At 37.0% G+C, this 21,543-nt stretch overlaps 2 protein-coding genes across 11 annotated transcripts in view; one reads left to right on the top strand and one right to left on the bottom strand.

Moving 5' to 3' along the window:
* FAM189A1 (family with sequence similarity 189 member A1) overlaps positions 1-21,543 on the top strand; it is a 216,849-nt gene that overhangs the window by 106,869 nt on the left and 88,437 nt on the right. For 6 of the 8 annotated variants that reach the window (XR_002441859.1, XR_002441857.1, XR_002441854.1 and 3 more), the window contains exons 13-18: positions 4,148-4,271; positions 7,650-7,706; positions 8,318-8,500; positions 8,764-8,938; positions 15,381-15,516; positions 15,898-16,015. The gene's annotated coding sequence lies outside the window, so the exon portion shown is untranslated. Of the gene's footprint in view, positions 1-4,147; positions 4,272-7,649; positions 7,707-8,317; positions 8,501-8,763; positions 8,939-14,169; positions 15,056-15,380; positions 15,517-15,897; positions 16,016-16,757; positions 21,193-21,543 lie in introns of those variants that run through there. The other 2 variants (XR_002441855.1, XR_002441858.1) reach the window with 2 other exon arrangements.
* The window catches only part of APBA2 (amyloid beta precursor protein binding family A member 2), a 94,895-nt gene continuing 74,224 nt past the window's right edge, over positions 873-21,543 (bottom strand). For all 3 annotated transcript variants that reach the window (XM_021407590.1, XM_021407592.1, XM_021407591.1), the window contains 6 exons: positions 16,500-16,685; positions 13,021-13,200; positions 10,891-11,103; positions 9,963-10,082; positions 3,360-3,500; positions 873-1,963 (listed from right to left, as the gene is read on the bottom strand). In XM_021407590.1, coding sequence (XP_021263265.1) covers positions 1,892-1,963; positions 3,360-3,500; positions 9,963-10,082; positions 10,891-11,103; positions 13,021-13,200; positions 16,500-16,685 — 912 coding nt within the window. In that variant the 3' untranslated portion in view covers positions 873-1,891. The remainder of the gene's footprint in view (positions 1,964-3,359; positions 3,501-9,962; positions 10,083-10,890; positions 11,104-13,020; positions 13,201-16,499; positions 16,686-21,543) is intronic.

Raw genomic sequence — 21,543 nt, 5'->3', positions numbered from 1 at the left:
CATTTTTATTAACTTTATCTTAGGGAAAAAAAAAAGGTAAGTATTGTTGACACTAATTTGATTACCAGCATAAACACAGCTCTACCAGCAATGTCTTCCAGTGCAAGCTTCATCCTGGCTCTCTCAGAGGAAAATGGAAAGGCCTTAAACAAAAGGTTCTCATAAAGAACCTACCATGGGTTTTGATGTTTCAGGGTTTTAGTTTTTTTGCAGCAGTGCTTGTCAGTAACATTACAGTTTCCGTTTGAGGTTTAATCATATACTGCTTTCATTTGTGTCATTCTGAGCTGGGCAGACAGCTCACAAAAGGTCACAAAGGAACGTAGCTGAAGATGGGTAGATTAATTTTTATGGAATAATCCATTTTAAAGTATACCACGATTCCGTATTGATGTGAGCTTACAGTGACATCCAGTGGCAACAAGGTATGCTATCTGAAAGCAGCTACTCTAAAGATGGTGATGATAAATTAATTGCTAATTCAAGAGATGAATCCCCTTCAAAAAACAATCAGTAACCTTTGCAACTGCACTTAGTTGAAGAATTAAATGATAGTTGAATTTTTTATGATGTAAACTTATGGAACAAACAAAATAAGCGAGCTTTCTTTGTTATTTCAGATTTATTAGTGATAGTAGGTTAATTCTTTCCTAAGGTCAGTTGCATGCAACACACTACTCCTTGAAGTACAGTCATCTAAAGCTCTTTAGTTACTGCATGGTAAGGCTTATTAAGTCACAGTGTATTTTCCTCAAGGCTTTGACCCCCCCGCCCCATACCCTCCCACACAAAAAATAAAAATAAAAAAAAATCTAGACAAAAAGTTACACCAATTAACATTTATCGCATAAAGAATACAACTTTACTACTACTTTTTTTTTTTTTTTTAAATCTACACACATTCCAGTACTGCTGATGGTGCTAGGTTATTTGTTGAAACAATTTACATTCAGAACACATTGCCCTCAGGAATAAGAATGCTTTATAAAAAAAAAACAGAAAACAGGTAAGCATGGCTTTCCCATTTTGAGCTCATATTAACAAAGAAGTAATATGCAAAAATTAGAAGAAAAAAACAGCCCAACACATACATTACACAGACTGTGCAATAAGTCATCCATGAAATCACTCAGTTAAATCATAAAAATCACAAGCATTAAAAATAAATATGTATCTAAATAAATATTTTGATTTTTATCTTGTGGCAATTATTCTTTATTTAGCATATGAAACACTTGTTACATGTTTATGTTCACACCTTGCCAAACAGGTTACACTTGTCATAACAATACCAAGTACTACAGTGGTTTTCTTTACATTAGAATCTAAAAGGTTTAACTGCACACATTCCTTTCCACTGAAATGCCATCTATTCAGCACCAGTTTTAAAATTACACAATGCTATCGGTGTTGGACCACTTTATGGGACTGGGATTCTTTCTTTTAGCTGAGGCGGCCATAGTTTTCTCTAATTGCTTATCTTTGCCATTTCCTGTAGTCTCATTCATCAAGTTTTCACATTCACCGTGTTATTAAACAGGACAGACATACGTACATCACTCCACGTAAAGGTTACAAATAAATATGTTTTAAGTTTTATGAGAAAAGAGTTTAGAAGATGTTGCAAAATACTTAAATGATTTACAAAGATTTTGTGTCAGTGATTATTGTCCTTGACCATCCTTCTCATCACTTTTTGGCAAAGAAATAAAAAGGAGAGAAAAAACAGACACCCGTCTGTGCCTTGTTTCAGAGTCCTCATGGCAGCTTCAAAGCCTTTCATTCGTACAAAATACAAAGTTCTCTTCAGCTGTGAGGGCTTTGATGGAATCATGAATTCACTCAGCTTTGATGGAATCATTTGTTTATTTTCCTGCAAGAGAGTCGCATGCTAGATGTATAGGGGTGTCTCTTGCCCAGTTAGAAGCCTGAACATGGCAGCTGGCATAGTCTTCATATGAATCTGTTGATTGATTTACAGAAAAATTAACAGAATTGCTTTCTACTCGTTTTAAATAATTCATAAGGCCCAGTTTGTCTCTCCCACTTGTTCCTACTGATATGAACATTACCAAAGTTTCTCGTTAAAAGTTCTCTGGATGTGAGAAGCTGTTTTGCTGGATTTTATTTTTCCCGTGACAACTGACCAGAAGTGCCACCGTACAGCTAAGAAGAAAAGCTTTTTATTGTTATGCTCTACTCCAATTACAGATATTAAAAAAAAAAAAAAAAAAAGCAGCACAAAATTTTGTGAAAATTGAATCTGCTGTTCTAACATTAACTGAACTTGGATTTTCTTCTACTTTGCTCCATAATATGAGGGTCATTTTATTTGTATTTTCTACTGATTGATGAATGTTTGAACACAAAATTTGATCACCTGATACTTAAATGCCAATCCAGAGTTTAGGGAAGCAGGGTCTTGCATAGCTAGTATATTTGGTTTTACAAAGAGTACTGTGGTAAGCATCAGAGGGTATCAGGTAATCAGTTGTATCAGCAACTTGCTACCAGCTCTAAAGTAGCTGTCAGACTATGTGAGACTAAGGCCTGTATACTTTACTAACTCTTAATATAGACCCTCACCAGACATATGCTGCCTCCGTTGCTTTGTCTTTTAATGCTGAAAAAAGAAAAAAAAAAGTTCACAATGCTCTCATTTTCAGTGAGATTTTGTGCAGCAAAGAGGTACCACAAAGAAATGGAAGTTCTCTTGAAATCTACATAGCTTTGTTTGCCAACATGCATGTACTGCATGTACTCTGAATTCTTTTTTAAGTATGATTTTCCACAGGAAACAAAGTTACCTCTGATTTTTGGCAAAGGAGGTAGTGGAAGATCTGGCCAGGGTTGTGTATGATCCTACTCTAAATTCAGTAGGGATTTTGATAAACCAGAGGCTCTTGTTCATCCATTGATGATTTCTCTAAAAGTACTGCAGAGAGATGTCTGATTGGCAAGGTAAGTTGGAAATGTTCCGTCGAAGTGAATTAAAATACATATAAATTTTAATCTCAGCTCTTTGAACATTGATATATTTTTACGGCAGATGCTGTAGTCAAAAGTTAAGAAACACAACTAATATGCTTAACTGATTTCTTCCCTTAATTGACTGGTTTAATTCAAACAGTAGGCTGAGGTTCAGAATCATGCCATGAACTCTTGAAATGAGTGTAAAAACATACTGAATGTACATCTAATTGTTCAAAGATGTTTTGTTAATTGTTACCAGTAATCAAGTCCAGTTTTCTGAGGTGATGGTTTTAATAGTATGATAAGAAATTTTTCAACTGATATTTTTTCAACAGTTTTAAACCTTTGACAACAATTAAAGATTATGTAATTAATATTTTTCTTACCTCTCCCACTGAATTAGACAATGCTTGCACTATCTTCTCATGAGCAGTTGCAACAACACTTTGTCCATTGATCTCAATAATACGATGACCTACTCTAACCCCTCCCCTCTCAGCTATTCCACCTCGCATCAAGCTGCAAATCTGCCAAGAAAAAGCAAAAGTTATTAAAGTTTAGGAATGTCAAAATATAACAGTTAATAGGACTTAATACACCATACTGAGAGGTGACACCATATCGACTTCAGAAGATACCAGCAGAAGGCAATAGGCAGTACTACGAGGTATTAGTGGTTTACCATTTCTCAAAATTCATGGAAATAACAATTTTTACTTTCATTCTTCTGGACTGGGAACATGTAAACGCGTACAGTGATGCAGCTAGCCGCCAAGCAGAAGTAGCAGAAGGGAAAAGTGAAGTTTTACATACTCTTGGGAAAAGAAAGGGATTATTTTGAATGCTATTTCTCACTGCATCTGGACTCTCTGAAATTACCGCATTGTTCTTTCTGAACAATGAGATGTAAAAAACAACTAGAACACAAATTAATCTACAACAGCAAACTTTTCATATACATGGAAAAAACTGACATAAAGCTTAATCCATAATCCTTAATCCTGCAGAAACACTGATGTAGGCTGAATGAAAGAACGATGCCGTATAGGCATTCTGTATTGAAAGGTGGTGATCCGAAAGCAGGGTCTTGAGTGTGCACGTTCTTATTACAGGCTGTTGTCAGCAAACTAATTGAATAGTGAAGTATGACAGCTTATTTTCTGTACCTCTGCAGGCTGGAAAAGGGCACTCTGACCTCCTGGGCCACCGCTTCTCCCCATGTTTTATAGTGCTGCTGATTAGAGAGAGTTTAGGACAAAGAAGGCAAATCAGGCCACTGTTTCAGCTGGCATCCACAGGTACCAGTAAAGAAATACACACAGCTTATTACTTTTATGCTTCCTATCATAGGAAACAATTCTAAAGAATTAAGCTTATCAGGCAGAGTCTTAGCAGACACTGGTATTTAAAATGATTCTGAGGTTACAACAGGCTTTTGTGTATAGGCAGAAGGAATATTGCTCCATGCAGCACGGAGATCTTCATTAAAAGAAACTGTCTTCTCTGCAACGTCTGTGCTATGATGGGGCCTTCCTGTCAGTCTAGAAAGATGTGTACTGGATGGAAATTCCTGCTAAATTATTTCAGAAGACCTAAGCTCACGCAGCACGTAAGCAGATGACATATAGTGTGAATCTCTGAAACTGAGCAGAGCTTATCGTGCTGAGATGTACCTATTGCTTACTGAGAAAAACCTGTTCTTGGAGGAAAAGAAATGAGTGCTACAGGAATAGCACCCAACGATGGCTGCTTCTGCAGTTACTGTCAATGGTTATAATTATAAACCAAGAATTATTTGTTGAGATCTGATAGTTTGCTCTGAGCTAAATATAAGTATGATAAGATGTGGCTTGTGTCTCAGCGAGTTTATAATTTAATTCAGAAACAAACATAGTATGCGGGAAGACGGACAAGCTAGCACAAAATGAGGGTGAAACACTGTCTGTGGTTGAGCAGTATCTTTTCTGTATGACTAGTGGTTGCCTTTGAAGTCCTCTCTGCAAGTATCAGTGCTAAGAGAAATGAAATCCTTACACAAATTCAGGGTGTCTGATACGAGGAGGGAAAATATATAGCTCTTCATTTATTAAAAAACAAACAAAACTCACCTTCTTTACCGTTCTGGGAAAGTTTATCCTGCAGCGATACTTATCTTACAGCAGCCACTCTATAATGAGTGGCTCTATAATGAGTGGCTGAGCTCTGCCTGCCGTGGCTCTTAAATTGCTTCTGATGGACTCTAATGGTTAGAGGCACCATCAAGACCTTTCATAGAATTGGCATCTTGAATTTCAGTGTGTGGTTGTACAGGTTGCCTACCTTCTAGTCATAGCGCTAACAAGATAAGCTGTATTACACAGATCTTCTCCTGACTCTTATGCAAAGCTTCTCATGTAACTCATTGTTTGAATTTGTTCAGTGCTGCTGGGGATTGTATGCAGTCAGGTGACAGGACAAGAGCAGACTGTGCCAAAAGAAACCCTATACGTACATTTTATAAAATAAAATATACAGACCATACAACCAGCTGAAATAAAAGCTTTCATAGCAAATGGAAACGTTACCTTTAACCCCACTGGCATAAAGGAAAAGATAATGGCTAGTGTATCTATCCAGAGCATTTTTTTCTTCTGGGGCGCTCAAAGCACTTTTAGTACCAGTGAATTTCTAACAGCCTCAGACATAGGAAGTGGTCTCTTATCCTCATTCAAGAACATGATCCCTCTCCAGGGAGAGGATTCAGCTTCCTTTTTGTAAGCATTAGATATTTTAATGAGGTAGAAAAAGGAACAGACACTGATCTCAAGTGGCTCTGACTATAGCTTCACAGATCATGTTGTGCTAGAGGCAGAGTGCAGATGTACGGAAATGTATTGCACTTTTAGCACAGATTTATGCGGCTCCTCTATTTGTGAGTGACTGACTGAAAACAGCCTTAGGACTTCAGTCTCCAGCCCATATATGTGAGAAATATTAGGCTGGCAATTTTAAGGTGAGCAGTACTTTAAGTAAATGAGATTCTACTCAGCCAGGACTGTTTACCTTGCTATCATAGTTGTGAAATATGGCAACTATTATTAAATAAAGCATAATTGATCTGGATCTTGTAAACAAGAGCCTGTGCTCTATTTAATGTGTAAAGAGAGAGAAGAAATAAAAATAAACCCTACTAGTTGAATCCACTCAACTGTTACCTATTCTGTCTTAGGCAAGTTGCAGTGAATCACATGGGAAACTTCGGTCCAATCAGTTTTATTGTAACTGCCCATTGTGTATCAAAATATTTACTGTAGTATTGTACAAGACAAATCAACTGTTTCCTCTGAGCAAATACCTAAATACAACCTATTAAACCAGGTTTCTCATCCTCTCCTTCCTATATTTCTCTATTTAAGCCCTAAATATTTTTTCCTGTGAAAGCTTAAACAAATATAAACAAATGCAAGAAAGCAAGAATTAACTATCAGTTCTCTTAACTTTTACCCAGTTTTACTATATTTTTAGATAGAATTCTGCTGCGCTGGGGATGGGTGTATACATTTCTCAGAGGAAGTGTATGAACATCGCAGAGCTTGATTGAGAAGTGGTAGATTGTTAGCAGCTGGACCACAACTGGTGGCTCTATCTCTCATAATGCAGGAAACAAGAAAATGATGTGATGTGAGAGGACAACTTGTGTTTAAATACGAATTTTACAAGAAATGTGGAATAATAATTTTCAAAAGATGACAGATAGGTTGCCTTACATTCACCTCCCCATCACACAACATTTCTGCCACTTGTTTCATATACATGCACAATATTTTAGTTTTTTCTTAAAGTTTTGAAGTTCAAATTTCAGTTTTCTTTCATAAATGTTCAGTGAAGCTACAGCAGAAGCTTTCAAGAGCCACGCAGAATATCTGCAATTCTTAGTGCAGGAACAATTTTGCAAATGTAACAGTCTGGATTTGTGCAGTTGTGCTGTTCCCTAACTAAAACTTCCAAAAACTGGCTCCTGTGCTGCTCCCTGAAGCCAAACTTCAGGCTTTACATGAATTAGGCTATACAGGATACAGAAACCGAAGCAATCACCTGCAGCAATCCAGTCTCTGCATCTTCCTGATATCCTATAAAAACAAATCCAGCTCAAATAGTACTTCTGTGTGTTCAGGTTTATGGGCTATTCACGAATATGATAGCTGTACATTCTGCACATAGGAGATAGGCAGGTTCAAAAGGAATCACCACAAAACTGTTATCAGAAGAGGAACAGAAGTAAGTACCAGATGCATGCATAATGAGGTAATAGCACAGCAGGAGGAGACGTTTAATTATACCCGATCTGGCAAGCTATTTGTTTCTTCACTGTGCTAATGCTAAGCCAAACAAAAGATTAGGATGTTGCTTTGCATCATATTTTATAACAATTGTTAGCATTTAGAAGAATGTTTTTTAAAAGTTAAGTGTTAAACTACCAGGAAAATATACTTTGCAGAGTCAGATTTTCAAATATTTCTTGAAGTAAGGGAGATTTTTATCTGAGGAAGAAATTGCAGGACCAAAAAGCAGTCTACATAGCAGCCTAGCAAAAGATACTAAACTCTTATTTTTGTTCATTGGCTTTTATATCCAAATGCAGACTCTTCATAAATGGAATGTATTTTACAAGCCTTTCTTCTTTGTTTTCTATGAAGGGTTTTTATGCTGAATTTGGTAAACTTCCTGCTGGATGTCATCTAAACTTTCCTAAGGTAAAAATGATTTGTGACCATCCACTGTGGTGAATATGACAAACGTCCAGTAGATGGAGAGAACACACTGTGAAAGGAAACAACCAAGGTGTGCAGGAGTGAGGCTCCAAATATGTAAGAGATGATCAGATGGGACAATTTGATGACTAGATTGTCTCTCAGACTCTCTTAGCACCCTGCGAGGACATATGTTTCTTTTAATTTACCTTGGCCAGATTCTTTCCTGCAGCCTTGACCCACCCTTGATAGTACTGCGACATGCCTCCCGAAAGAGGTGATAAATGCACCACAGTATTGCTCATAGTTCCTTAAATATATATTTTTTATCATTGTACTAGCTATACATGCTGGGCTTCTCAAGGATGGCAATTAGGAAATAGATCTGCCTCACACAATGTGCCGTTCTCAGCATCCTCTGTGAAATCTTGTAAAATCAGATCCCATACCATTCGTCCTCTTATTCCAACACTTGGGAAATGCTAGTGCTGAGTGCACTGCCAGCAATGTCCAGACCCACTAAACATACACGTATGTAGATGAAACAGGTTTAAAGGTGTGCAAAGGAGGACAGAAATACTACGTTTGATTTTTCTGTATTTTTGTTTTTACAGACCTCTGTCTACTCGAGTATCAGAGCATTAATCCCAAATGTGACAAATACTTTAAACCTGTGCTTCTAAAGGACATCAGCCTGGGGGGAGGTATCACATCAGAGTACTTCGAGCTGGATAAAGCCTTGCAGCAGTGTTATTCGTACCAGTCTGCTGTGACCATGCAACGATATGTGATCTTAGGTAGGAACACTTAAGTCTTTGGTACAATAATTTCTCAGCGATAGCTAGTATAGCTGAATCCACTAATGAGCCGCCTGCTTCCCAAAGCATAGTACGGCTCATAAACAGCATCTTTTATAGCAACCTGCTACTCTTCTCAAGGGTGACAAACAAACCTGGCAAATTCAGTCAATGAGTTCAACAGAGCAGGGAACCACAGCCGCACAGTCACTTTTTAGTGCGCTTTTCTGTGTGGGTAGCCTGATTGTATTTTATTTTTGTAGACTGGAAGAAGAGGAAAAGGTGATGGTCCTGCATTGCAGGCGGTCCTTAATGCTGTATCAGCCCTCAAAAACACTGGGTGGCTACCTGAGCTAGCAGTTCCCTGGAAGTTTGCTTTGTCCCAGAAAATGGCTTGGGAAAGAAGAACTATGAGAAGAGAACCCTGAGCTGCACCAGGTGAGTGTTACTTGTCACACTTGTTCTCCTATTTACTGTTGTTATGGGGAAACTGCTGCATGCAGAGAAGGGACAGAGATACCTAGGCCACAATTTCTTTTTTCTTTCTTTTTTTTTTAACTTGTAGTGACAGAGGCTTGGCTTTAACCAGAAGCAGTCACAATTACGTTCCTATGTCTGCTTTTCAGGATGCAGTCCACTACCATATAATCCAAATAAATTCTACACAGTAGAAGAAAAATTAAAGTCTTAGTGAGACTGCGCTGAAAGAAAAAAAGAAAAAGGATCAGAGCTAAGATTAGAAAGTTAGAATTGCAAAGATCTATTTCAGCATAACTGCTTTCCTTGCAACTCTGGCCTACTAATGATAGAATCATATGTATATTAGCTGATCCAGATATTGCACCAAACAACCTGGACTATAAACCTTGTAACTCTATTACATAGGGGAATCCCTCAAGAATAGCAGCACTTGTTTTGGTGGTGTTCATTTCTAATATGTTAACAGAGTTAATTGTAAGGTTTTGATTAATTAAGGAATCAGAGTATAAAAACTGAGGTCTTGGAATGTGGGTGTATATCAATATGAATTAACTCCCAATTCATTAAATGAGAATACAAAATAAATTAACAACTGTTTTGGGTCTGTGTAGAAGCTCCAGGTAGAGATGAATAGCTGTGAAGGCAGTAGCTGCTAGAGACAATTGACAGGCATTGACATATCCAACCTCCAAAAACTAACAAGTCATTGAAGTTGACGATAATTTTCAGTGAACAGGCTTATGCCTGTTACATACATGCATATATAACACATGCCATATATATATACATATGTAATACACATCTAGCTTGATATGCACGCAACATAAAGGTCTACTGCAGCAAGCCCACAAGTGCCTGCAAGCTTATGCATTAACCAGGAAGAAGTTCTCAAAATCTACAGAGGGGCACGTGCAAGGAATGTTTCAATATTTCAGTGTATTTCTTCTTCAGAAAAACACAGCTACTTAACGCAGAAACTTACAATTCCATTCTGTACGCTGAAGCCCAACTGGTATTTTAAGTCTGGCCGTTTTATGAGTACAGTAGTGACAGGAGGGCAGCTGACAATGTTCAGTTTGACTTGTGTCTGATTCTTGAGACCCTGTAAAATATCCCAAAAGATAATATTTCTGAAAGAGAACTTAATTTGCTCTTTCATTAAGTTTCCTAATTGCAAGAGTGTAAAGTGGTTGATTTGGGAGACAACAGCTGGAGTTATTAACAGTCTGTTGTTAACCTAGAGATACATGTCTCTATTTCATCAACAGTACTGTATTTCCTAAGCTGTTCAGCCCAGCAAAACCCATCAAAGCCTTAACTTTAATTACCATATAATCTTTCAGTTCAAGAAATACTAAAACTGACTACTGCCTGCCCTTTACCAGTATCTGGCTAATTAATCTGCTGCTGATCTTAGTTATATCTGAACAGATATTAGATTTAGTCTCAGTGCTTAAAGATAATGCATCCTGAGATTCCACCATGCCTGAGGAATCTTCATACGTTTACTTGGTCTGTCCTACAGTCTACCTGGTTCCCATTCAGCTCCCTATGAATTCATCTACATAGGGCTCAAGAGCAGCATTGTAGATTTTAATGTTCAGATTTTAATTTGGAGTCTGTGGGGAAGCATGAAACTTAAAGATAATTATGCTAGACAGATCTTTCAGACATGGCCTGGTTTGCAGTATTCCAGTAACAGAGGTATAGCCAAATTTTCCAGCTCTAACTTTCTGTACATTATCACCCCTGAACCTCTGTTTCTAAGTGCATTTTGTTAGTGACAGATTACTTGTTTTTCATAGTGATATGCAAAATCATATCTGCTAGACATCTACAGGGTTGCTTGTCAGAATATCATATCTCTGGTAGTTCACAATCTACAGCATATAGAGGCAAGTTTGGGGTACCTTTATAATCCCTTGGCATGTTGCAAGAGGTAGACCAACTAAACTGGTCCCATTAATAGACATAATCTGGTCTCCAATGCTTAGTTTTCCTGAACGGGCTGCAGGGCCTCCATTCATCATGTTTGCCAGGATAACAGTGGGTAGAATGGATCCCCATCCAGATTCCACAATCACCACTCCAAGAATTTCTCCCTTCTGTTTTTCTAGCTGGAGCTGCAATTAAAAAGAGAATTTAAAATTAAAAAAAGAAGAAGAAAAAGAAAAAGAAAGCTTTTTCCTTTGAATTGTCTCGATTTGGGCACTGGCATCACAGTTGTTCCTGACTGACACCTAAAAACTTCAAGGATAATTCCATTTTTTTGCCATTGCATAGTAGCATGACTTCAAAAAGGCTGTTAGAACTGTGTGTAGCATACTTGTTTCTTTTCAGGGGTAGCCCCCATTGCTTGTTCCAGGTAATAACGTATGTCCTTATGATAACCAAAATACCTAACACATTGGTTAACTACAGAAGATGGTGAAACTGAATATCAAATGCATGAGTGCCAATGTTCCTGTAATCTAGCAGTCAGGGGAGGCTGCAGTGTTTTTTGGCTAAGGCAGTGCCTGGAGCACGGGTCTGAGTTCAGCTTCACCTCTGACATTGATGTGCAGGTCTGCTCGTCATCTCAGGACTTTATCCTCAAACTTGTTTATCCTTATCATCAGGCAAGGATCCCTTGCTTATTATTACAACACTACCAAATGTACCTGTGCCTAGCATGTTAGTCTAAGATTCCTGATGTGCTGATTTAATTGTAAATGACACTTCCTCAAATATGGTGATGTTAACTCTTCAGTAATCATAGTATCATAAAAGAGGAATAAGAGTTGATAATGTATTCTTTAACAAAATAATTATGCAAAGTTTGCAGCTGTTCTACAGTCAGATCAGCTTTCTGAACTCAAAACCAACAAGGGCAGGGGAATCTGTACTTTAAAGGAATCACAAAGGCTGCCTGTTGGAGCCATCTGTCAAGGCTTTGAATCAGCCACTCTGTCACTGTACAAACTTTCATAAGCCAGTTAGGAACAAAGGTGCTACAAAAACAATTATCTCTTTTAATCACTTTGAAATGTTATATACTTGTATTTTTCTGTTTTGATTTCTAGTTAAATGATGGTTTGTCCAACTGACTTTTCTCTTGTTTGCTACAGGAGAAATATTTTGTCATGTTTATATATACATGAAAACACTTTATTGATACCTAGTGACTGTAGTTGTGTTACACAGCACATCAAATCCTAACTTCCCTATCTGCAGGTACAGGTGAAAAATGCTCTCTTCCCAAGACAAACATTCTGTATGAGACTCTATAATGCTAGGAAAAAATGAATACAAGTAGGAAAACTGTGACTGGAGGACTAGGCAATAGGAATTCAAATCAAAGTAAGTTTGCTTTAGGACTCAGCATGGAAACTCTGCCTTTGGAACATGGGCCAAGTCCCCATCACAATGCAGCTGTGTAAGATAAGAGCAGAATTTGGGTGCTGTTACACTTAGCATATTCTGGTTTGGAATGCTCAGTATTATAGTGACCTACATATGAAATGTAAAATGTAAAATATTTTGTTAATGTTAGGAGTTACATTTAAGTAATTCAGGGGTAATTAAAGGAAAATCTTGCCTTTTCATGCATTTTAAGTGTGAAACTCCATTTCTTGTCACAGTTTTGCTTGTGTTCTACTAGATGAGATACTAGCCTGCTCAGTGCCACAGCATCCTGGACACGTGGTTCTTTTCTCTATTAAGTAAGAAATATCTTTGAGCGGGCATGAAAATGGATTGCCATCTTTCTCTGTCAATATACTGGTAAAACATAGAAACACCTTACATGGTGTACTACAAATAGTGTAAGCATAGAGGTAATTTATGTCACAGGTAACAGTTTTGATCAATGGGAGCAGAAAACCTGGAATTTTTTTTTTTTTTTAAATTTCACAAAAGTGACTTTAGTAGCACAGTACTGATGAGACAATGAATCTTGACATGTTGAATCATCCTTAAAATGCCAAAGAAATTTCCAGGAGAACTACATTCCTCTGAAAAAGACGGATCAATCTGAAATGAAAATTCCGAAACTAGTTTACCTCTTTGCAGTTTTCTGAATTGGAAAAGTGTATGAGATCATCATTGTACATCTCCTGGGTATTGATGATATCACTGTATTCTTTCTGACTGAGATCCTCTGGGTTAATTCCATTGGCTCTTAAAAACTCCTGGTAAGCCACGCTGAAAGCCTGACCAATAGACTGAGCTATCAGCTGTGCCTATAATATAAAATAAAAAAGAGCAGAGAGAAAAGTCCAAAACCATAAGAAACAAGAGATACTGGATTTAAGACAATACCAAAACCAAGAATCCTGCAAAGCTGCTATGTTAGTATGTATATAAAGCCACTTTAAGGTCAGCTGTACAGAAAAAAATCCCTTATATCCAAAATCAAATTGCAAACCCCATTTAAAAAAAAACCTGCTGAGCTCCTTTCATCAGCACATTGCAGTAGCAAGCAGCCACATGCTATTTATGTCCTCGTGCCAGTGAGCACTGGAGAACACTGGCCTTGTACCAATATGGAACAGTTTTCAGAACACACCGTCACAGACTGTGCTTCTCAACACAATGTACTTGCAAGAGTGATGAGAGCTATTGCTAAGCTTGCACATGACTTCACGGACATGTACAGACCAATGATTTTGGTTGTAGTGTCACCTGATGCTTTTCCACCTTGGTTTTATGTGACTGAAAACACTGCTTCAATAAAAACATCTGCTCTCCCCCTACTGCTATGACATCTCTCACACTCCCAGCAAACCAGTAATAGCTCTGCTTGACCACAGGACATCTGCAGTAGCTGTTCCTGTTACCAGCCTTTTGACTAGTAGTGTGAGAGATCCTTTCCAGAGCATAGCCAGAGCTGTGACTGTAGCTTTGTCATGCTAACTAACCAAAATCCCCTGTATCTTTATCCATTTTTTTAGCATTTATCTGGGTATGAATTTTACTACAGTATGTAATATAAGATGACTTCCCATTAAAGTGGGCTGTATAGTGTGTATAGTTAATTAAACATTACAGTTACAGAGATTTAGATGTGTCATAAATACACATGCATTAGAAAGAAATTGACAGATTGATGATAATGATAGTGATCACTTTGCACATTTACCTTATTGCAATATTCACCTAGATTAAGGAACTATTGAACTGTCATAAAACTTACTTTCTGGTTCCACTAGATGGCACTGGAACACGGAGAAACAGGTAGAGGTAAGTAAAAGGAAGTTAGTCTTATTTTTTCCCCACCTCAAGCTCACAGGAGAATGCCAAATTGGGGTTTATGTGTTTGTAGTTTTCAGGAACTGTAATCTGTCATTACAGAATAGGAGTAATGTTACTCCCAACGATCTGAAGAAGCGTTAGTTGCTATGTAACTCCCTAAAAATACTTGTAATCAAAACTATAAAACTCTTCTGGAAATGCCTCTTCTGGAATTTCTTAGACAGTTTGCCATACTGAGTACATCACGATGCACAGGGTTTTCTGGACAACAACATAAATCTAAGTCTTTTCACAGTCTACCTGTTGGATAAACAGCACTTTCTGTGATGCTAAAATGTGGCTCTTACTTCAGTTGTGATGAAGTACACAAAAGCACCAGTCTGCATCACTGGGAAATGAGGGATAATAAGCCTACAGCCAGTCACTTCCTATTCCTTCACATTTTAAAACATCTTCTCAACTCTCGTAAGAATAATTAATCAATACCCAAATGTTTCTAGTTGTGCAGAAGACATCAGCGATGTTTCTGTCTCATTCCATTATCAGCTTCTCACCAGTCCTTATCAACTTTCTAACTCCAGTGTAATTGCTTTCTTTTCCTGCCCATTACTTTTCTCTTCACATTCTCAAAACCAAAATGCCTGGATGTCACAGTCTATTATTGCTAGTAGCAGACAGTTCTTACATTTCAATTTCATCTGTATTTGCAAATTTGTATGAATGTTTTTTGAAAGCCTTCAGTGGTGTGTGCAGCTTAGAGATAATGTAATTCAGTTGCTTGAAAAGATGACTGCAGCAGAGCAGCTTCAGAGCTCAGGTGTAGGTCTGAGAACAGTCTCAGTCTAGAGCTCTAGCCTTTTGACAACACCATTTCTCCTTCACAGACTTAATTGCTTTAAAATAAAGAATATGATTGCTTAGGTCACAAACTGTGCAACCTGATAATTATGACTGAAGAGATACGTATTTTTTTTAATTCATATGATAGAAATTATATTTAAAGCTGTTCCTGTACAACAGTGGTCAGAAATGTTTAGTTCTGCCTATAACTCATACCTGTATTTCAACTTTTCCAATTAAAAACAGATAACAAATAACCCTAACCCAAATTTTTTCTCTTCTTTTTTACTGATTTGCTATTTTTTTCCATATATACTGAAATCCTCAGGTCTGCTGCTTTAGACATGACTATCTTCTATTTAGCTACAAAACAATTCCTAGACAGACAGCAAAGCAAGGTTATCTACCTCTGCCACAAGAGATAAGGGCACAGCACGCCATTAATTTTCACAGAGCTGAAACAGGTATGTACAGAATTCTTCTGCACCCACTAGTTCAGCAATCCTATTTTGAGAATGGTTCCAAGTGCATTCATCCAATTTTCAATTGCATCAGAAATACCAAAAGAACCTAAATTCTCAAGTGGTCACTCCATTTCTTTCTTAAATTGAGTTTTACCAAGCAGTGCTTTAGGGCTACCGTGGAATTGAATCTCGGAGTTTGACCGAAATTATTCTTTCTGTTGTACAGATGTTCTGAAGCAACAAGTGACAGTTCTTCCTACGTACTGTAGCCTTTTGCTGAAGAACTACTAAACTCTTTTGGTTGTGAAGAAACATTTTTCTAAATAGAAAGAAAGAAACTTTCTTATCTCCACTGCATTTATTCAAAAACTTCTATTTCAGAATCTTCACTTGGGATGAAAAAAAAGAGAGAACTGAAAAAATTAACCGAATGTATGTGTTCTTAAATATCAAAGGATCAAGGTGCATCTTTGAGAAGGAGTGCATATACCAACCAGAGGTAAGTAAGCCATCTTGTACGACAACCGCCGAGTTGGTAGATGTTCTCAGCTACTTGGCTTCAGTCTGAAAGAGAACCAGAATGGTTCCACCCCATTGCCTCCCATCTTGGAGTCTTGCGTATGTGGCAATCTGCTGGACTAGGGAATCTAATCCAGGATGATCTATTTCATATCTTATAAATTCACTTTGGCCATGGAAGTTCAGACAACTCAAGATAACTAAGTACTAAGGCATTTGGAGAAGCATTGCTGAAAGAACAGAAATGATTCAATGATCATTTGATAAGATGAAGTAGATATTTTGGGACTGAGATAACTTTGCGGAGACAGAAAACATAAGAATATGGACAGTTTTCCCACAGATCAGCTATAGCTTCAATCAGAAAAAAAAATTGACAACAAAAACTCATTCAAAAAAATTAGATGTAATTTCATTCTCCAAATGACACGTTTTTTGAATAGAGTTTAATTCAATTTACTTACATCCTCTGATTCAAAGACATGGCATATCATTTTATACTGCTTCTTTCCTTCCTGGGCACCAGGTGTTGTTTCAATACAGTCTTGAGAAGCTGATCTTGGCATGCGGCGGCGTGCCATTAAAACCACAATGTTACCAATGTCAGCAATATATGAGATTGTGCGCAGTGCATGGTCCATCATTGTTTCCTACATAAAGCAAAGAGAGAAACATTTTTCATGCCTGCTGTTATTCTACAAATGCTGCACCTTCTGTCCTAGATGACCTGCTGCTTGAGAATAACAAAAACTACACACGTGCTTTCAATGGGCAACCTGACAATACCTATGCAGTGCATGGGCATGAACTCTGAAGACATATTCATGGTTCACGAAATAGGCTTTGGTGAAAGTGTTGCCTGAGCAGATGCAAGATGGTAAAGCTGTAACAAAGATCTATACTAATGTTTTCTAAACAATTTCATGCTGCTGGAAAATTACATTTCAATTTTGCGTTCGTTCTGCTAAATGAAGCAGATACATTTCACAATGACAGAACTAGTTTCAGCAGTCATCTTGATATGAGAAAATGTTATAATTTCCTGATTTTTTTGTATTTACAATCAGTAGCAATAATGTGTAAAATATTATTTTTAAATTATGATTGATTTTTTTAAAATTATGTCCTACAACAATAATAAGACATAAGATAACGTTTTCCTATACAGCGAAGGTATACTTTCTTTCTTTATAAATACGGTTCATCGTTGGCAAAAGTGCACAGCTAATGGTGGTGGTTCTGTTGAAAAATTGTGTTTTGTAGCTGAGCCTTTGCTCCATCAAATAGTGCTGTTGTGCTCTTTGTATCTGTTGTAGTTTCCATGGAAATAAAGAGGAGGCATTACTTTTAGAGTAACCTTCCTATTTATTGCTCAAACTGGAAACACCTGAAAACATAATAGTTTCATTGGTCAAACCAGCTGCAACTAAAAGCATGCACAAAATTTTACCGGAATTGGAACCCAGAAGTACTTATTACTGAAGCATTTGGTTTTGCTTTACTTCACTATCTCTATTAGTTTTGTCATATTTTTTGTTTTCTTGTTGTCCAAAGTATCTTTGGTTCTTGGCTAAGACTGAGTTTGTCTCTACTGCTTTTGGCAGCTGCTTGGATATATGTGTACAGATATTTTTAATTTGAAGAAACAGGAAAAAAAACTACAGGTTCATTAGTTTTTTGTGGGTATTGTATTTTTGGGGGGTGGTTGTTGTTTGTGTGGTATTCTTTGTTGTTGTTTTCTTTTTTTTTTTAATTCCTCTGATGTGCATTCTAATTGCCTGCAGGCTACTTCTCTGTTTTCAAGAAAGTTTTATTTCTTCTTTTTTTTTTAAGTATTTTATTTTATTGCTATTCTCAGTGCGTATCTGAATATCCTACTGGGTAGCATGAGATCAGTTTTTACATAGTTCAGTCTTCTTAGGTGACTGAGGTTCCCTCCTTGGTGTGTCAGCAGTAACAGGGTTTCTCTTGATATCTGTTCTTCCTTAAAAAAAAACCTTACTGAGATATGAGATAATACATAATTTTCATTGTTTTTTGTAAGCATCAGCATCATTTATGTAAATAGCTAGGTTTTACTTTACCATTAGTAGAACAAATCTCTAAGGCGTAACAGAAGAAGTGTCAAGTTGACAAGTAATTAAGAATTTCAGTGTGATTTAACTTGACAGAGAAAAATGCTGATTGTTTCTTAGAACCACCTGTCTCGCTTAAGAGAATCATTACCCATAAAATGATTTTAATGATTCTTCTCAGTCTTGAAAGAAAATGTTCTATGCTTATATCTACAGCATGAAAAGAGGTGATGGGTAAGAGATGGTTGGGGGTTCTCTCTAAGGTTTGCAGGGGCTCATTAGGATTTATAACACTTCTTTCAGTATGGAAAAATGTTTTATAATGGACATCTCTCAGCAGGATCTTGGGAGCTCTGCAGAGATAATTGCTGTTCAGCAGTCTGCAATAAGTATTCTGTAAGGGTGTAATCATACGTGCAATATCACAAGAGTGAATGGACCCAAGAAAATGAATGCATTTATCTCACCTGCCAGTAAAGTCTTTGTCTTTATCATCATGGAGGAGTTACTCAAAGGTTTTGTTTTTACTTTCCCCTTGTAGGAGTAAAAGCAGTAATTCCCCCATTACCTCCCATCTTTTTGTTATCTGATGCAATTATATTTTGAAATAAGGTACATGTTATATAATGACTATAAACATGTGTATCAGTCTTTACTTCTTGTTTTCATTCCATATTCCATTCCAATCTATTTTCCATTACCTTTATCTCATTTTCACTTTGTTTTGACTTTCCCACAATCCCTCCATGTCTGCCCTGCCCATCTGCTTTATTTTTTCACTTATCCTTTGTCTAGTACCATCCATTCAACTCTTACTATCTTCTTATTTGTCCTTTAAAATTCTGCCTCTTTTTCAGAACTCCTTTCTGTCTTCTCCTGTCCGCCTTTCTCAGAATCTCCCTTTCTTTCCATGAAACTCTCCTGGAATCCCCTGTTGCTGTCCTTGAGACTCAGAACGTTTTAGGAAGGAAAGCAAGCCTAAGCATTTTTCTAACCTTTTAAGTGAAGTAGTCCTGTGACAGTGTGAATCAGTCTGTGAAGTCAGATTTTATGTAACCAATCCTCTAGCAGGGACTCAGTGCGTACACAGTTGTCACCTGTATATCTCTGCTAGCTTTCCCAGTTGTTTCACTCCCAGCTTCTTTCCACTGAATGAGCAAGAAGAGGGGAAAGGCTGCTGTGATATTTCTGCTGCTTTTGTGCATGTAAAGCCACAGCAGTCAGGAAAGAGCTGGTCTTGTACAAAGCAGGTATGTGACCAAACCTAGGAATGCTTCTACCTTGTATACTAAGCAGGTGGTGGTCACGTTGGGCTGAATATATTCAGTAACTAAATGTACAGGAAACTAAAAAGTAGCAGGGGGGCCATTTTAGTGCCATCAGAGCTGGTCTTATTTTGACAGGGCAATATAACCTTACTGGTGCTAGTCATCATATTCAGCCCTACTTCACATCATCTTTTAACTGAGAATGTTGCATTTTTAATTGGCTGCTAACTCATGTAAGCTATGCAATGCTACAGATGGATTAAAACATGGATGGCATGCTGCAGATACAGGTTTTATATAATTGATAAAGCCATGAAATAACAGACTGCCTCTGCCAGCTGCCACACCAGCTGAAATAGATCTATGATGATTACACTAGTCAAGAAACTTCATGAGCTCTGAAAAATATTACCAGGCCAAAGAAGCAAAGCATGCCAACAACAGAATTAAAAAGTTCCTGACAGCATTCTGGAAGACTCACTGTATAAAAAGAAAAAAAACCCAAGCACCTCTAGACAGTTTGTAATTAAAATAATCCCCGCTATTGCTTTTTTTCATCTAGTTGAACAGATCATGCTAGAGACCATTCCTCATGACAAATAACATCTTAAATGCACTTCTAGTGTTATCTCAGGTGAATCAGGAAATTAAGATAATAGTTACTCTGACAAAATGTTTGTGGTGTGCCTCAAATGACGTCCTTTTTTTTTTATTATTCTTAAAAAGATTTGTGTTCAGGCTTTAAGTTCTTTAGAGTGAAGTATCTAAAGATGGAAGGGATAGGGTGAATTAGATTAAGACTAGCATTCGCTTAACAGAGAGAACTCACCTGTTTCACCTGCTAACAAAATGTAGCTGTTAATTTGTCAATAATTGTGTTTAGTCATCTTTACACTTATAATTACTAGCATTTTATTTTACACTAATGCAAAAAGTAGTCAAACTTTGATGATACACTCTTGGACAATGCATGATTTCAAAAATTGCTGACATAACAAATAGTTGTATTGGTCATTATAGATGCAGTGCGGTACTGGGACTGATTATGGGTGGCAGATTATAAATACTTCTGCCAAGTTAGATGTGTTATTCTATTCTGCAGCTGGTGCTATGCCTTAGGCATTCTAATGGCATGTTAAGGACATCTGCTTATGATAAAACAAAAATAAGGAATTTACTGGAGATATTATTACCTACACATTAACAGATGCTAACTCTATCTTAAATTTTAGGAAGGAGTAGGTGTTTGCCTTGCTAGTGAAACAAATAATACACTAATCAAAAACAACATAAAATCCTGTGTGTAGAATGCTACATTTGTCTTTACTGAAGATCTTTTCTTCTTTAGCCATGGTATTTCTGAATTCTGATCTTATATGCCAAGCTAGAGGTTCAGTAACTGTTTTGTATTTCCCTCTTCCAAATTGTTCACGAAAATATTGAAGAGTATTACATCATAACATGCTTGTGAGTCTCCCTCTGCTCTTTATATTGCCATCTACATGGCAACATATCAGAAATAAGTACACTGAAAAATGTTTGGCCTGCTTGTATGTCCTCTATTCAAATGATATAATCTAGAAAATGTTATATAAGACAGCATTTAAAGGCCGTATTTAAGTCAGTAAGTGATGTCGGCTGCCTCTCCGTCATGGGCAAATCTATTCCCTTGTCACAAAAAAAAAATTCTCCAAATGCTTGGTTTGTTGTGGCATCTTTCTGACAGTTACACTTTTCTGTAATTCTTGGTGTGTTCTACTACCTTAAAAAAAAAAAAAAAAAAAAAAAGACTAAAAGTTATCTTCATAAGTTCTGGAAAAATATAATTGAAATGATGTCATAAAATTGCTCCAATGATTTTCCCAAACATTACAAGATGAATTTTCTTGTGGCCCTCTAATTTGGATATATCTAACATAACTGAACATGTTCTAAGTGTTTCTTTCTTTATTGTAACTGCAGGTCTTATAATCTTCAGCTGTTATTAGCTGTATACAGTGGAGACTTTTAATAAAAACTGAAGCAAAAACATTAGTAAGAATTTCCTAAGCCTCTCATAAGAATGAAAATTTAAATATATTTCTGTAAGCATGGTTGTAGTCTAAGAGATCTTGTGAGATGATTATACTTAATATTGGAACATGTATAACGTATATGTTAATAAT

Source organism: Numida meleagris, chromosome 9 (assembly GCF_002078875.1).
Source record: "Numida meleagris isolate 19003 breed g44 Domestic line chromosome 9, NumMel1.0, whole genome shotgun sequence".
NCBI lineage: Eukaryota > Metazoa > Chordata > Aves > Galliformes > Numididae > Numida > Numida meleagris.
This window is presented reverse-complemented; position numbering and strand designations above follow the sequence as displayed.